Raw genomic sequence first — 17,909 nt, 5'->3', positions numbered from 1 at the left:
TACTAAAGGAGGACATGTCCAAGCCCCAAAAATCAAAACCTATTTCCACTCCTTCGAAGCAACCAAAGCCTAGACAGTCTCAATCTGCACCTACCTTCGAGATGCAAAAGCCTATTCCTCCACCCAAGTCACAAACAACATCATCTGATGGAGCGGAGAAGAGAAATAAGGAGAAGCCCCAAAGAGTGTATGTTGTTGCCACTGTTGAGGATATAGAGACTAAATCCGATGAGGAAGTCAGAGAGGTAAAGAAGACTGCCACATATGCCAGGGTAGTCAGGAAGCCCCCATCCGGTAAAGCCTTGCTTGCAAAGAAGCCTAAAAGTCAAGGTGAGCCATCTGGTAGAACCAAATCAAGTAAGAAGAAATCATAACTAGATGAAGCTCTTAAATCGGGTAAGCTGGAAGGTTCTTATACTATTGTGCCCCCGAAATCTTTGGATGAGATTATTAATGAAAATGTAAAGGAAGAAAATCTCAAGAATTTACCTATATATTATGAAAATTCTGATGATAAAGATCAAAGGGCAATTGAAGATGTTGTTGTACAGTATATGAACATTTTTAGTAAAACATTGATAGAGTTGTCATCCATGATTCCTAAGGAATATATGACATTTTGGATGTCTAGAGGCATATAGCTAGTCTTGAGGATGAAAGAATAAAGGAGTATGTACTAGTAAACTTATCCTCTGTCATTTCCAAAGATGAAATTACTAGATTATTGAAGCTTGCAAAAGAAATATTCTGAAGTAAGAAGAGGGTAAATAAGCTTATGCTTGGGAAGATAGACAAGGTAACTAAAGAAACAGAGACAATTTTGAAACAATTTCTGATAGATCAAAGAATCAATGTGAATATGGAAGAGCCATCTTAGCACACATCTATTTCGAAAGTTCACACAACTATTCCTAACAAGAAGAAAGACCAATCATCTGAAAAAACTATTCTGAAAGAGCAACCCAGGGTGCATACCATAGTTGATGATGTTGATGGTGCTAATGTTACCTTCAGTGAAGCTATACAGGATCCTACGGTAATTGAAGTTGTGTCAGACAAAGCAGTTGAGGAGAAAGTTAATGTGGATAAGGATAAAGATAGTAATAAGGATGAGAGTGCAAAGGAAGGAGCAAAGGAGAAAGGAGAGAAGGAGGCAGATCAGGCTCCAATAACAGTGGCAAGAGACATTGTATCTGATAAAGCAAAACAAGTTGCTACTAGTTTGGATGATTTTGGTGAAGGGCCTATCGATCTGAGCTCTTTATCTCCAATTCAAGCACTAAAATTGGCAACTCTCACTCAAGCCAAAGCTAGCAAGGACTTACTTAAGTCCCATTTTGTAGATAGAGAGTTGATATCATTGGCAGGAGACATGTTGGAGAAAATCATGCCATCTTTCAAACCGGATAAATTTGATCCCTCTGGTAAGCTTAAAAGTATGTTGAATATTGTTGGTTCTCATTTTGAGTCATTGCAGAAGGCAACCGATATTAAAGTTTTGAATCAATTTAATGCTATGAGATTAAAATAATTTTTGAAAATGATTGAGGATGATAGAGTCAGTTTGGTTGTTGCACTTGATGAAGGTGGTAATATATGTATAAGTCATGTCTAATTTTGTCGAAGTTCACTATAGGAATTGACAAGAAAATAAGGGAATGTGAAGGCCAGCTAGCAACAATATCTCATTCATATGCACCACAATCAGTCCCGGCTAGCAATTTTGAACCCCAAGTTTTGAATGTATTGAACAAGATTAAGAGTCTAAACCAAGAAAAGGATAGAATTTTGGGTAGAGTAGCAGAAGTTAGGAGTCTTATCACTACACAGATAGATTCTTTGATGAGTAGCATGAAATATGTCTACGAAAATTATTCTAAGGGACATCAAATGATTATCCCATGCCTTCTTCAAGCTCTCCAAAATGTTGATCATTCTACTAAAAAGGTAGGCATGCATTTCTGCTCCCTGTCTATCTGCCGGAACAAGCAGAAATGCATGCCTACCTTTTCAGTAGAGTGATCAACATTTTGGAGAGCTTGAAGAAGGCATGGGATAATCATTTGATGTCCCTTAGAACAATTTTTGTAGACATATTCCAATTTTTGTGAGCAACTATACATATCTTTGTATATCAATTTTGGCAGATTCCTATCATTGGCATTGATGTCAAAGGGGGAGAGAGCAGAGCAAAAAATGGTGCTAATTCTCAAGGGGAGTTTGTATATTCTTGATGATTTTGAAATTTTGAAGTTTTGTTGTCTTGAATGTACAATTCATTTTTCACAGTGTTGCCATCAATTCCAAAGGGGGAGATAGACATTGTTACAGTGAAGATTAGTGTATGATAGGTGCTTAGGGGTTGTCATTGACGGCAACTCAGTTCAGGAATCACATTCGGTGTACATAGATTTGACTTACCAGAAGTCATATTGTTCATGAGGCATAAGTCTAGGTGGAACACAGTAATCAATAGAGCATGAGATCATAATGCACATCTTGTTATTGATGGTGTAATTTTGGTTGTGGTGATCAAGGCAGGTGATTCAAGGTTTGAGGCATCTTATCTCGTGATCCCAACATCCAATGTTGAATCATGAGAAAGTTTAGAGGTCCGGTATCCGATAATTCAGTTAGGGCAAAGCTATTTATGTGTAACGAGTGTTGCAGATTTGTTGGGTTTATTTCGGTGATCAATTTCATGCTCAAGGCAATTGGGCCGACTTATGGGAAGCTTATTATCTTCATGTTTTGGTTTGCATTTGAATTTGTGGCTGGATTGAGCTGACTCGGTGATACATATTTCATGTTGTGTGTTATGCGGTTTTTGGAAGCCAACATGGTTAATGATTCTCTTTGTTGGTGCAGATATATAAGATCGATTTGGTTAACCATTTTGAAGTATGTTATATGTGAGGGAAGTGTGTATGAGCGAATTTGCAAATTTGGTGAATTTAATTGAAGATTTTGGTGTTCATGTACATGACAGTGCAGGATAACAAAGCAGAGAGACAAAAGAGTTGTAGAACTTAATCTGAGCCTAACCGGAACTGTATTTTGGCATAGTTAGATGCTATACTTCAGTTCATTCATTATTGTAATCAATTTTAATATCCTATAAGGCGGTGAGCCTTCCTACGGTTTGAAGCCCTTTTGTAATTGAGTAGTGAGCTCTAGGCAGTGTGCCTGAATGCAAGTGCATTCCCCTTATGTAATATTATCATACTTCTGGACATAGTATAATAATATTATGGGTACTCAATCCCACCGTGGTTTATCCCTTTCCAGGTTTCCACATAAAAATCTTGGTGTTATGGTTGTGTGGGTGTTTGCTTTGAGTTTTTGCATTTTACTTTCTTTCTTATGCATCTGGTGGATTAAGATAGTTTAATAAGTTTGCAAATTGTAAAACATTGATTCACCCCCCTTCCCCCCCTCTTAGTGTTCATTGATTCCAACAAAATATAGGCATGCTAGTATTATTATTATTTTTTATCAGTGAAATATTTTTTTATTAATGGAATGAAATTTTAAACTTGGCTCGAAAGTGGGCTATAGATAGGGAGCTACCTCCCTAGAAACACAAATCACCTAAGTGCAATGACCCATTAATAGGTCAAATTATTAAGTCTTTAGTTTTGCTTTATCTTTGGAATTTGATCGAAGAAGCATGTTGTAGGATCCCTCCTTTGATCTTTTATCTCTCTTTCCCTTCACTTCTTTCCATCTATCCTCTTGTTCTTCTATATCTTGCAACTCCACAATAGGATCACCAAAGGAAGGCCTAACCCCCTCATCCAAACTTTATGAACAAACATTTCTACCATCCTCATCCACACCAACAAGGGATCACCTCTCCCCGCTCTCTTCCCTTTGTGAACAAACAGGGCTCTCAACAATCTCCCCAATAGAACAACAACCAGCATTAACACTGATTTTATCTATTTTCTCTGTCTCTACCAAGGCCTTTGAAGTTGAGGGATCTTTAATCTGTGGTTCTTTAACATCTCCCTGACCATTACAGCCCTTGTGAGTATCAACATTTTCTTTTTCCACCACATAATGATGGGGGGAAACCTCCCTCTACCAAGTTGCCTTTTTGTTCAATTTGTACTTAGCATGGTTAGCAGTAATGTGTCCCGTTTGAAAGCATCTTCTACATCTAATCGATATTCCTTCATAATCAACTAGTTGCACTCAGCTTCCAATTGAAAATTTCAAATCTAAATCCATAGGAAGAACTTTCATCACATCCATCTCTACTAGTATATGAGCATAGGTAGTGTGAACAAAATCTAAGGAACCCTCATCCAACCCCTAAAATCTACCCAAAGAATTTCCAACAACTTCAAAACAAGATTCAAACCAATACTGCAGTGGAAGATTTGGAATTCTTACCCATATTGGAATCTTCTCAAATGATTCAGTGGTAGGGTTGAAAGCCAAATACCATGGTTTTAGAAAAAGCAATTGCTTCTCTTGCCATCTCTATTAATATAATTCACATAGAATTATATATTCTTGTCCTAAACATTCTCAAAAACTCTCAGGCATTAGGATGAATCTACACATCTCATTCCAGAATGGGGCTCCAAAACTCTATTATCCATTTGTGTAAATCACCAAGGGTCAACAAATAGCCTTTAAATCTTCCAATCAAGCCCATTTCAACAAAATATTTCTCATTTTCAATTACTTCATTAACTATTTCCTCATTTAAGCACACTATAGACCTAGCAGTAACCTGATTTGTGTCCAAAGATACACTAACATTTATGTTGCTCGCATTCCTAATTTCCCCTACGTGTCACCCCACCCAATGCAACTCTTCATTCTTCTTTTTTTCCACCCAAAGACCTTCCTTCCACCACTATTTTCATAATGTCTACCAAGTGCACTAACCCTAGTTTCTTAAGAAGAGCTAAAAATTGTCCCTAAATCTCTAGTATAAGTTTGGAAGCCATCACCAAATCTCTGCCCTTTCAAAGAAACCCTAGGAACATTAGGATGCTACATTGTCAGCATAGTGCCTTTAAGATTAGAATAAATATCCCTCCATGTATGCTAGTATTATTAACAATGTTTAAATTTCATAAAAAATAAATTATTTAAATACCTTTTATATGTTATTTTATTTCTTAAAATTCATAAATGTTTCAGTTACTTTATTTTGTATGATTTTTTTATCTGTAAGAAAATGTATGATTTTTTTTTAATCTCTAAGAAGATGTGGACATGGGGTCCACTCCCATATATAAAATGATAAGAAAAGCAACAAACACATCAACCCTCTAATAGGGGTGCCAAATTTAAAGGTTACTATTGCCACTTATAGTAACAAAACCTATACTAAGCTACAAGCGAGTAGGAACGCTTGCCACTACCAAAAAATTGTCTTCCAAACCATTTGATTGAATTGAAATCATTAATTTTTCACCTTTTCCCCTTTCTTGGACAACATCAAAGTCATTTGATGTTGAGGATTTTTTTTCCTTGTCTTGAATTCAGTCCGACCATGATCTTTTGGAAGGCAACACTCTTCTTTTTGGCCATCATCATTCCCCACCACCATAGAAGTCTCCAGTGGCACGAGAGAATACACTAAGGCAGAATCCATCAAGGAAAATGATGGGAAAATGCCTTTTGTGAGAGTTGGGAAGCCTCCATAGTGCCATTTCTATAGCAAACATTAGAGAAATACAAAGTATGAACCCCAATGGAAGGAGGGAGGAAAGATTTAGGCTCCTTAAGAGGACCATGAAATTGATTTGAGTCTTGCAAAGAATTTGGAGGAATAAGTAAAGATCAGGCCCAACCCTTGCCCACTAGGACACTTTGCCAAAAGATACTAGATTCCCAATAACATATTGTTTTTAACATTGAGGTGTGAAATGATTTGTAGAGAAACACCTCTTGCATCTGAAGGCAATTTTCCCATAATCAATAGGTTGCCTCCAATTTCTATTACCCATCTTCAATAGTATCTTTGCAATGAGGCCATTAGATAAGTCCATCTCAACACATATTTGAGTACAGGTTGAATTCTAATAATCTATAGTCTCCTTAGAAATGCAGTGATACCTTTGTAAGCCATTTTCAATGGCCCTCGAACATTCAATTTTCCTAAACTATAAAGGAAGATATTGTAACCTTACCTAAAAATATTAAGAAAATTCTAAAATTTTAAAAATAATAATAATTTTTCATAAGTGTGCCTCCTTCTTAACCTCTTAAAGTATTTTCCCTATTTAATCTCTATTTAGAGCAAATGGGGTGCTTGGGATCAAAAAATAGAAATCCAAAATGCTACCTATATAGATCAACACTAAAATGTTCTGGGCCACTACAACACACAGTGTCAGGGTTCTGCTCAACAAAGGATTTTTGTGTGTCAAGATCACACTTCATATCCTCTTCAATGCTCTCTACATTTGTTGGATATCCTCTTCATATCCTCTTCAATGCTCAAGGTGCAGGATGGGATGACTTCCAATGTCTCTTCCCAATCAGTATGTAAAAATGCCCACTCAGATGATTCACTTGGTTTTCCTTACCAAAAAAACTTTAATGATATAAATCTTAAGATTGTTTATAAAGAATTGCTAGATGCACTTCTTAAGGCATTTCTTCCATCTAATTTGAAAAGGAACGAGTGTTTAGAGTTTAATAGCAGGTGGTTTTTTGACAAGACTATCAATGCTACTTTCTCATTGAATGGAACATTTAGGCTTCATTTTGGTAAGCATAAATCTAGCAGTATCTCACATAAAGGGCTCCAATCTTATTTCAAAAGGGAAAGCATTGTCCAAAATCTGATCTTCCAGAATGATTTAGCGGATCTTACCCATATAGAGTCAAGCTCTCCTTCTTTGCATTTGACTAAATGTACTAAAAAATCAAAAGAAGAACTTCAAAGAATGGCTGACGAGTTATTTTTAAGTGTAGCCTCAAAATAGTTTGATGAAATTGCACATGAGGAGATATTGGGAGAGTATGCTAAATGTATGCAGCCAATACGACATGATAATAAATTGGGTCCTTGTATGAATGACAAAATTAACAATAGGTCTCATTTAACTAAACTTGAGGGCTAGGGGATAATTTCACAACCTCATTTTGATGAGTGGTTTGGGAGACATAAGAATCAGGTTTTTGCACTTGATCATATTTTGCCAATTGATCATGCCAATATGGAGAAAATGCAATCCTATGTTTCATTTCATTCTGGTCTAGATGAGGATGATATATGTCATCAATTTTAACTGGATGTGTTTCCTAGAATACCGATATCTATAGACCAGGAAGCAGTATAGCAGAAGAAGAACAATTAGATTAGGTCCCCTATAACTCGTCCTTGAAAGAAGATCTTATAAAGGAACCTTTGATTTTTCTCAAACCCTTTCCATCTCCCAAACACCTACTCTAAGTAAATCAGAATTGAGAACTCCTAAAAAATGAGGGAGAAAATCGAAAACAATTAAAACAAAAGAAGAAATCGATGCCGGTATTCAAACAACCCTTGATAAAAAAAATTCAACTTCCAAAAGAGTTACGAGGAGAACTAAATGCAGTTCTCCTCAGTAGGTATGAAGGTCTTATCTTGGAATGTCAGGGGTATAAATGCCCCTGACAAAAGGAAGAGAACAAGTCACAACTTGATTCTTCTCAGGTAGATATTGTGCTACTTCAAGAAACTAAATTATCAGATGAGGTTTTCCAGAAAACAATAGCCAAATGGCCTAATTGGAAGTCAACACACAGTCAAAGTACATGTGCTTCAGGAGGTCTTGTGGTTCTTTGGAATCCTAAGTCGATCATTGCTCAGCTTGTAAAACAAGGAACCAATTGGCAACATATTAGCATAAAACATTATGATATATCTTTTAACTTGATAAATGTCTATGGTCCAACCTCTACTCAGGAGAAGAAGATTTCATGGTCGTCTCTCACTCGAATCATCCATCAAGTTGCAGGGCAAAATGTCATTTTGGGGGGGGGGGGGATTTTAATGCAATTACCTCTCTAGATGAGAAAAAAGGGGGTATTTGTCACCCATAAATACGATTGATGATTTCAAAGAATTTGTAAATGATAATGACTTATTTGATAGACCTCCACACATTCGGCTTTTTCACTTGGACCAATAGGAGACTCGATTTCTTACAAATTATGGAGAGATTAGACAGATTTCTTTTCTCTCAAGAATGGAGGGCTCATAACTATTCTTTACAGGTTCATATTTTACCCTTAACAGGCTCAGACCACTTTCCTATCCTTGTGAGCATTGAAAAAAAGGTAGCCATTTTAAAACATAATCTTAGACCCTCCTTCAAATTTGAAAGGATGTGGTTCCGACATCCTCATTTTCATGCTTTGGTTCGACAATGGTGGGTGAGTGCCCCTGTGGTGAGGAGTACCAAAATATTTAAATTCCATAAAAAAATGCAGTTTGTTAAAACCCAAATTAAAACATGGAATAAGGGTGTCTTCAAAAATATATTTTCTCAAAATGAACTTGTTAAAAATTAGTTGCATTTGATTAATGAACGGATTATCTCTAATGGACTGGACTCAGAATTGTTTGCTAAGTAGAATCAGGCTCAGATGGAATGGGAAGAAATCTGTAAGAGAGAGGAGGAATACTGGAGACAAAAATCTTGTGAGCTTTGGCTAAGGGAAGGGGATAAAAACACCAAATTCTTTCAGATGTCAGCCAAGCAGAAGAGGGTAGCCTCTACTACATTTTCCATTAAGGAAGCATCCTTGAGTAAACTCCTTTGTGATGCTCAAGAAATTCAAGATGAAGCAGTTAATTATTTTAAGAACCTACTTGCCCCCCCCTTCTTCTGACATTCCACTTGATGTGCAAGAACAAGAGATTATGAAAGCCATTCCCCATATCATTTTCCCCATGGATAACCAACAACTATTGACCCCTTTTACAATTGAAGAGATAAAAAAAAAAAAAATTATTTTCCACCAGACAAGGCTTCAGGGCCAGATGGTTTTACGGCTCTTTTCTTGCAAAAATGTTGGGATGTTTTGGGCTCAGAATTGTTGGTAGTAATGGAGGAGTCAAGAAAAAGCTCATCCATCCTTCAAAACTTCAACACTACAAATATTGCTCTTATTCCAAAAATAAAAGAACCAACAACTTTTGCAGATTTTAGGCCCATTTCGTTATGTAACACAATATACAAGATCGTTACCAAAGCCATTTATCTGAGATTGCAGAATTTGATAACCAAAATCATATCCCCAGAACAACATGGCTTCGTTCCAGGAAGAGAAACCATGGAAGGTGCCTTGGTTTCTCATGAAGTGTTGCACTCCATTCACTCCAACAACACATCTACTTTTGTAGTCAAATTGGATATGATGAAAGCTTATGACAAACTTAATTGGTCTTTTTTGTTTAAAGTCTTGAGCAAATTTGGATTTGCTGAAAAATGGTCTAAATGGATTAGGGCTTGCATTTCAGGAGCTCATTTCTCAGTGTTAATTAATGGAGTTCCTGCTGGTTTTTTCGTTGCTTCGCAAGGTGTGAGACAAGTTGACCCCCTATCCCCATCTCTGTTTATAATTATGGCAGAAGCTTTTAGCAGAATTATTAAGTCTAAGCATGATCAAGAGCTCTAGAGGGGTGAACATATTGAAGGTACATATGTGTCAGTTACACACTCTTTATTTGCTGATGACACACTGTTGTTTGGTAAAGCAAATGTTCAGGAGGCAAAGAAAATCAGACAAACTTTGGACCTCTACATGGCGGTTTCAGGTCAAAGAATTAATGCGCAAAAATATAAAATATATGTTTTTAATACAAATGATATAGTCACAAGGAATATTGTTGATTCATTGGGTTTTTCTCTAGAATGTCTTCTTTCCACATAGCTTGGCATTCCAATTTTTGTTGGTGCCAATAAGAAAGCTTATTGGAAAGCTATTATAGATAGAATTAAGAATGCCATATCCACATGGAAGGCTCGTTGGTTGTCTTTATCAGGGAGATTACTCCTAATAAAATCTGTCTTGTTTGCCATTCCCAATTATTTCATGTCTATCCTCAAAGCCCCTATTGGAGTCATACAACAAATTGAAAAACTTATTAGAGGTTTCTTGTGGAGGGATAATATGAGAGAAGAAAAGAAGATTCCACTTATTTCAATTCAGGAAATGGCTCATGATAAGAGGGGAGGGGGTGCTGGTTTACATGATCTATCTAAAAGGAACATCGCCTTTGGAGGTAAACTTGTGTGGCAAATGGTCTCCAGACCAGGCACCAAATGGTGCATAATCATGCAAGAAAAATACTTGGACTCCTTAAATCCTTCTCGAGTCATTACAACCCTTGATCCCCTGAAAGGGTCAGCCTTTTGGAACTTCATGATGTCTTGTAGGTAGATTATTACAAGATATGTTTCTTGTGAAGTCCATATTGGTGAGAGCATTCAATTTTGGGAGGATTCCTGGAATGGCCTGCCTCCCTTAAATTTTTCAGAACTCTTTTTGGATGCCATTCCAATTATAAAAAAATGTTAGGGTTCGGTTTTGATAGATTATGTCAGTGGGGTGGAAATATTTTCTGGGAAAGCTATCTGGAAAGATCCTCTTGATCTTCCGATTAGAGATGATCAAAGGTCAAGTCTTCGGGAAATCTTATCTTCAAGAAGAGTGTATATTTCAAATCAAGATGACAAACTATTATGGGCTCCAGCTCAGGATGGCAAATATTCAGTCAGAGATGGTTATGTGGGTACCCGACATATGGAAAATCAACAAGTGAAGAGTTGAGCTTATTCATTTTATTGGAATAGTGTTGTACTTCCTAAAGAAGGTTTTTTGCTTGGCTAGCATTAAGAAAAAGGATATTAACAAGTGATAAGTTGGAAAAATTACACATTAGTAACTCTTTCTCTTGTGTCCTATGCAAAGCTGAAACTGAAACTGTGGATCATTTACTTCTTAGGTGCCCTTTTGCTTAGCAATGTTGGCTCCATGTCATGGAGAAATTAAATATATCTATGCCATTTCCCTATACTTTATGGGAACTTTTTCAATCATGGCCTACTCTTTTCACAAAATCTTTGTTTGCTAGCATCTAGAAATATATTCCGGTAACTGTCATTTGGTCAATTTGGTGGGAAAGAAATAAAAGAATTTTTAGACAAATGGAATCCCCAATTCATCTAGTTTTAGAAGGAGTTCATAAATATGTTTCAGAATAGGTTGATGCTCATATTAAGAATATAAGTAGCAATTTTAATTTTTCATCTTGGGATGGCTGCATTAGCAAAATTTGGAAAGATCTTACTATCCCCTCTTTTTGTGCCACATTTGGTAGGTAAAGTCAGTCAATCAACATAAGCTTAACTAAATGGAAAACTCCTTCAGTTGGCTTTGTCAAGTTAATTTTGATGGTTCATCTAGGGGATATCTTGGTGATTCCGGAATTGGGGTTTGTATTAGAGATCATTTAGGCTTTCTCTTGGTAGCTAAGTCCTCTTCCATTCCTCCTAGAACTAACAATGTAGCAGAAGTTCTTGCTTTACTATATGGACTGACATTGGCAAAAAAATTTAGATTTCACAGGTTGCATGTTGAAGGAGATTCCTCTATAATAGTGAAAGCTTGCATTTCCAAATGTTCATTTAACTGGAAAATTTCCTACATGTTAAAGAAAGCATGGTCATTATTAGACTCGTTTGAGGAATGTTGTATTTCTCACATATTCGGAGAAGGTAATAGAGTGGCAAATGTTCTAGCCAATTTGGGTTGTGATAAGCTGGTAGTGGATTCCGCATCTCCAAATTTCAAGTTAGAAAAATTTCTTCAACTTGGAAGCATTATCAATGAGGAAAGGAAAAATATTTAAATAGTTGACACACTCACCCTACCATCAACCTCTCGCCTGAATAATTTTACTCTGGCTTTGTTGAGTGAGCATTTAATGAAGTTTTCCATACTTGCAGCAAGTGGATTATAAGTATGGCATAATAGATTTTTTCTATGCAATTCCATGTTGGAAGTATGATGGTGGTTTCCCTTTGAATTTTATGAGATCTAAATCATTTCCATGCTTAATTTCACACATGCAGCATCCTCTGTCACCCTGCAGAATAATTAATAAGCTCAGTATTAAGCATATTTCCCTTTCCTGCTATTTATTTCACAACAAATGAAGATATGAAATGATTTTGGCAGAGTATGAGAATTTCAAGATAGACAGTGCTTTTATCGTGTTTCACTCATAACTGGCATACGCTTGCTTCTGTAGTTTGCCTTGTTTTATTGCATTATGGACTACTCCCTAAGAAATTACAGAGTTCCTGTGTTAATTGTTGATTGGGAAAAGCCATTCGAGGACCATATTATTGAAGATCAGTTGGGTATTGTTTTCAACACCTCCTGTCAACACTACATACGAAGCATCAAGTGGATTATTGGGGAAGAAATTATGTATCCGCGGGAGAAAAGGTTTCTCTTTCCTTCACAACTGTGTTCTATATTTCTCTCCAATATAGTGGATTTGCTACAGTCTTGGGTTCCATTGGAAAAGATCGTTCATAAAATGATTCGAGCAAATTACTTGAATGATAATCAACTCTTGGATGCCATTCGTCAGTATGATTTGTGGAATGGTCAGGCAAGAGTGGGTGGACTGTTCTCCAAGCAGCTTCTACTCACACATGAGGAATATCCTACAATATTTGATAGCATAAAGCGGTCTCTTTCCCTACAAAATGTGATACCCTTCCAAATTGCTGCCCGCAATGCTGGGAGAACATTAAACCCAGAATTAAAAAGCAGATTTTTCTCTAAAATGCATGCCATCCTTGCAATTTTAGGTCATGATCATGGAAAAATAGAGTCATCCATTATTTCTCTGGTAATGCTAGTGGGTGATGAAATTTCTATGCAGATGAACAATATTTCTCCTCCTCCTTGGCTCTCCTTTGATCAAATCAATGAAATCCATGGTTCACTGATTGAAGATTTGATATCGACCTTCATTGCACTAAATATCGGTGATGGATTTTTGTCAAGATTACAAGGATTGGAGAAGTAATCCTTGACACTCACCCCGAGTTCAAGGACCAGCTCATCATTGTTGGTTATGGGCTCTTAGTGTTTGTGGCATATGGAGATGTAATTTTGAAGATCTATTCTGGATTGGGGCCTTCCGATTCAACTCATTAAGTCATTGAAATATCGATATGGGAGTCATTTTGTATTTCAGCTCTGTATAACCGGTTTTGTGAGCACTCCCATAAATTATTAATTTAGTTTGCATACCGGTCCTTCCCAGTATAACATATCTGGTTACATCTGCATTTCGGTATTTAATGCTCTGATAACATAACTGGTTTTTTGTTTACTTTTTCCTTTGTGGTTCGATACTCCCATCTGCTATCTAATATCGTCAATGTTCCGGTTTCACATCTTCACCGATAGCAGGTATCAGTTTTGGTGGTGGTGATTTTGGTGTACTGGTAAAGGAGTCTCTACGGTAACTGGTTTCAGTTTTGGTGGCAGTGATAATTTTGAACAGGTATTATAGTTCTGGAATAATTCAATCGGTTGTGTTCCTCTTTCTGCGCTTTACAAATACTCGAATATGCTCTCTGGTCATTGGTGATGGTAGGTCTGCAATGCTCAGGTATCCCCTCACAACTTTATCAAGATCATTGATAACTGGCTGTCGAGGCTGATTCTAGGATTTCTCTTAGTTTATCCTGTTCCTCTATTCTCATCTATGGCCTTTATGAGGTTTGCAGGGGTTCCTTATTGCTCCATTTTTTCTTTCTCCTTTGTATCTGAGCAAGGATATAAGGTTTTCTTCCTGGTTCTTTCCCTATTGAGCTTTGGAATCAGTTTTCTTTTATATATATATATATCTGCAGCTTGCCACTTTTGCAAAAAAAATTAAAAAATAAATAAATAAATAAATAAATAATAATAATAATAATAATTTTTCATAAATATGCTCACTATTTTTTATGAATAAAAAATTTAAAAAAAAAATCCAAAACTTTCCCAAAAAAAACTTGTAATGAAGATTGAAAAATATTAAATGCAATTATACACTCATGGAGATACTAAAACAAAATTAGATAGATGGGAAGTGGGGGCTGATGATAATCATGTAACCTTTCTACTTCAATGTTTTATGGCTCCCTTGATGATTTTTTTTTTTTGGCTAAATTTGGGGCCCAAATAATAAATGAGCACGTTGAACATTACCTAACTTTACAGGTGATTTTTTAATAAAGAAAGGTGGACTAGAAAGGGTGTAAATAATTGGCTCTCTATATAAAACAAAGAATGTGTGGTTATGATAACATAAGATAATAAAACTTTGTTTGTAACCCTGAAAAGAGTAATTTTAACAGCAGACCATGCAAGATGGGTTGTCTATCACCGACGTTCCCACGTAATGGTTGGTGGTCGGTTTGCAGATCATTCCTTCTCTCAATTATGCAACCCGCTGTTTGCATAAAGGACTATCATCATGTTTGTAACACAGTAAATTAACATGAAAAACAGTAGATAATTGGAATTAATCTATTAAAGATAAATGGGTATTCCAGTGCAACTATCATGTTTTCCAAAGAAACATTTGACACACATCATAAAAGGTGAGGGGAAGATCAGCATCAGAAAGACTTATGCTTGCCCAGTAAGTCCAACATTAAGAAAGGAGGTCAGCATCAAAAAGACTTCTGCTTGGCCAGTGTGTCCAACATTGAGAAAGATGGTCTTTTAGACTTTAGCTGTATTTTGCAGGACTACAAAGACCATTCCAAGAATGCATGTGCTGGTGCTGAGTTGCCCATGGCACCAACCATTTTTATTTAATGTTTTGTTCCTCATCACCCATTACAAAAGGGCCTTTCACTCCTCATGGATTCCCAAGTCTTTCCTTGTTTCAGTTGCTCTCCAACAGTTGTTGTGACCTGCTTCACTTTCTCCATTTGAAGGTCTTTTTCTTCACTTTCTCCAAGGTATATGAGCTTCCTGAGTTTCTATCTACTCACTCTTAATCTTCATTGCTCTCACCCTTTTTCTTTTGTGATTTTCATCAATTGTTGTCACTAGTGTGCAGTTGGCTTGTCTTAGTGGATAGGACTTGTTTTCATGTTTGGGTATGTTCAGGAAGAGACAACTGTTGCCACATTGAAATTATTGAATAGGATTCACAAAATTTACTGATGTTTTAAGTGCAAGAATTTATTTATGTTTTGGAGCATGAAGGTTTTAGAAAAGGAGAGAAAACTGGTGCAGATGGCATTGATGTCTATGATTTAGTACTTATGAATGAAACACTAAGTTGACCATTTTTCTCTACTTATTCAATATTTTCTGACTGTGTAAAGGCTGATAATTTTATGGGCTTGGGAGAAAGAATGATTTGTTGTTGAAATTTTAATGTGCTTAGGAGAGTTTGATGATATGTCATGTGATGCATGGAGCAAATAAGGCTCGAATGCTTGAAATACTAAGGATCTCATATATAGCCCTCTGAGCTTTCCTGACTCTAAACAAATAAGAAACCATTCTAAAGCCACTGTAGATTATCAAAAGGAATTGCTCAGCAAGTAAGATATTAGATTCAGTCTGTCTTAATATTAATAGATGACAGAGACAAGTAGTTTATTATATCAGATTATTATAATCTATAGCAAAGGGACCTAAATTGTATTTATGGATTCAATGTTTTGTTTCATTAACATTGTTAGAGTACCAATAAAATTCATCAATGATTTATGATGGCAAGAGCAATGTATACCTGTTTATTTCTCTTGCATTGCTTTTCAGTGGTATACACTACAAAAGAATATCATTTTATAAGGAAGCTTTAGAAAAGTAAGTGAAAGCAATTAAATCAGTTATTCTGTTGTTGGTTTTACATTCACTCTAGTACTGAAATTTTTGTTTTATAGGTTCATTTGATAGAGTGAGGGGTTTCTGGTGAAGATGCTGCTCAAAATGTGGCTACTTATTTTAGCAGCAATGGTGCCTGCTGCCATGGCTGCCCCACCACATAGGCCCATAGATGTGCCATTTCAAAATAACTATGTCCCTACCTGGGCTGCTGATCATATAAAGTACATCACTGGTGGAAAGGAAGTCATACTTTCTCTGGACAAATGGACAGGTAATACCCTCTTACACTGCCACGCCCATCACCATTTGCAGATTTGTGTTAAAACGGTGTTTGAATTCAGATACCCAATTATTTTGTAATGTCTTTTCTTTTGAGGTGGTGCAGGTACTGGGTTCCAATCCAAGAGCACATACTTGTTTGGACACTTCAGTATGCAGATAAAGTTGGTTCCTGGTGACTCTGCAGGCACTGTCACTGCTTTCTATGTAACTACTACTAATCATTCAAAAACCATGTTCTACTCTTCTCAATTCTTTTTTCTGCTCCAGAACATGTATAACATGACAATTTACTTGTGTTCTTGTGAATTTCAGCTGTCATCACAGAACTCAGAACATGATGAGATAGACTTTGAGTTCTTAGGAAACAGATCTGGGCAGCCATACATTCTCCAAACCAATGTGTTCAGTGGAGGGAAAGGAGACAGAGAACAGCGCATATACCTCTGGTTTGACCCCACCACAGAGTACCATTCCTACTCTGTTCTCTGGAACATGCATCAAATTGTGTAAGTTTATGTTCCTTGATTGATCAAAATTCCACCTATACCAATTCAAATCAATTTCCCTTGTGTTAAACTTTTCAAATATGGCTTAAATTTTATTCTCTAAAACATAAGCATTTGCATTCAGGTTCTTTGTAGATGATGTTCCAATCAGAGTGTTCAAGAACAGCCATGATTTGGGAGTGAGATATCCATTCAATCAGCCGATGAAGATCTACTCAAGCCTGTGGAATGCAGATGACTGGGCTACAAGAGGGGGGCTTGAGAAGACAGACTGGAGCAAAGCACCATTTGTTGCAGGATACAAAGGATTCCATGTTGATGGGTGTGAGGCATCTGCACCGAATTCACAGTGCCCCACACTGGGCAGGAGGTGGTGGGATCAGAAGGAATTTGATGATTTGGATGGATTGCAGTGGAGAAGGCTGAGATGGGTGAGAGACAAGTATACAATCTACAACTATTGCAGTGATAGAGTTAGATATCCAGTCATGTCTCCTGAGTGCTCTAGAGACCGTGACATCTAGTACAGCTTACTATTGCTCTTATTAGCTTATATAACTAAATGGATTATAGGGATGAAGGTATTATCCAAGCTAAAATAAACATTTATATAGCTAAATGGATTATAGGGATTATGATATTATCCAAGCTACAATAAGCATTCGTATGTCTACTCTAGTATTCTAGTATATTATTCATGTAAGATGACCATCCCAACTGCTGTTGTATACCAGCAAATGGTTTATTTTTATTAAGTTCCTTTTGAGGAATCGAAACTGCATTTTGTGGATGGGATAGATTTTAAATTGTACTGCTTTTCAATAAATTGCCAAATATTATCATTAAACTCAAATTTGTTAAATTTCAGTTTGTTGATAAGTAGTCTTGTACGTTAGGACTTTGTTTCTTTCTACATTTCATTTTATGTTACTCACCCAAGCTTTGAGTCCTCACAAAATGAGATATAAAAAAACAAGTATTAGGTTGTGGTTAATATTTATTTTTAATTTAGTGTTAAAAGTGGGTTTGGCTTGCTTTTATTTAGTTTTGCGGGAGGAATTTCTAATTATAAAATACTGTTATTAGATGAATATAGGCCTTTCTTTCATGTTCATGACAGTATTGTTAGACCTAGATGAAGGAAAAGTAAGCGTTGTGGTATGGCTAAAGCATTGGTGAAAAGGTTTAGGTCTTCCTATAAAGGGTAGTGTTTCCTCATTTAATGGTGTTTAT

The 17,909-nt window shown here is 36.4% G+C and overlaps 1 protein-coding gene across 2 annotated transcripts in view; it reads left to right on the top strand.

Moving 5' to 3' along the window:
* LOC131066712 (xyloglucan endotransglucosylase protein 2) overlaps window positions 1-17,529 on the top strand; it is a 33,882-nt gene extending 16,353 nt beyond the window's left edge. Inside the window, exons 1-5 of one of the 2 annotated variants that reach the window (XM_058001542.2) lie at window positions 14,660-15,005; window positions 15,945-16,159; window positions 16,274-16,374; window positions 16,483-16,676; window positions 16,801-17,529. In XM_058001542.2, coding sequence (XP_057857525.2) covers window positions 15,979-16,159; window positions 16,274-16,374; window positions 16,483-16,676; window positions 16,801-17,200 — 876 coding nt within the window. In that variant the 5' untranslated portion in view covers window positions 14,660-15,005; window positions 15,945-15,978 and the 3' untranslated portion in view covers window positions 17,201-17,529. Of the gene's footprint in view, window positions 1-14,659; window positions 15,006-15,944; window positions 16,160-16,273; window positions 16,375-16,482; window positions 16,677-16,800 lie in introns of those variants that run through there. The other variant, XM_059211332.1, reaches the window with a different exon arrangement.
* Window positions 17,530-17,909: the final 380 nt, after the last annotated feature.

Source organism: Cryptomeria japonica, chromosome 9 (assembly GCF_030272615.1).
Source record: "Cryptomeria japonica chromosome 9, Sugi_1.0, whole genome shotgun sequence".
Classification (NCBI taxonomy): Eukaryota; Viridiplantae; Streptophyta; class Pinopsida; order Cupressales; family Cupressaceae; genus Cryptomeria; species Cryptomeria japonica.
The sequence above is the reverse complement of the archived record's forward strand: the minus strand, read 5'-3'. Positions and strand labels throughout refer to the sequence as shown.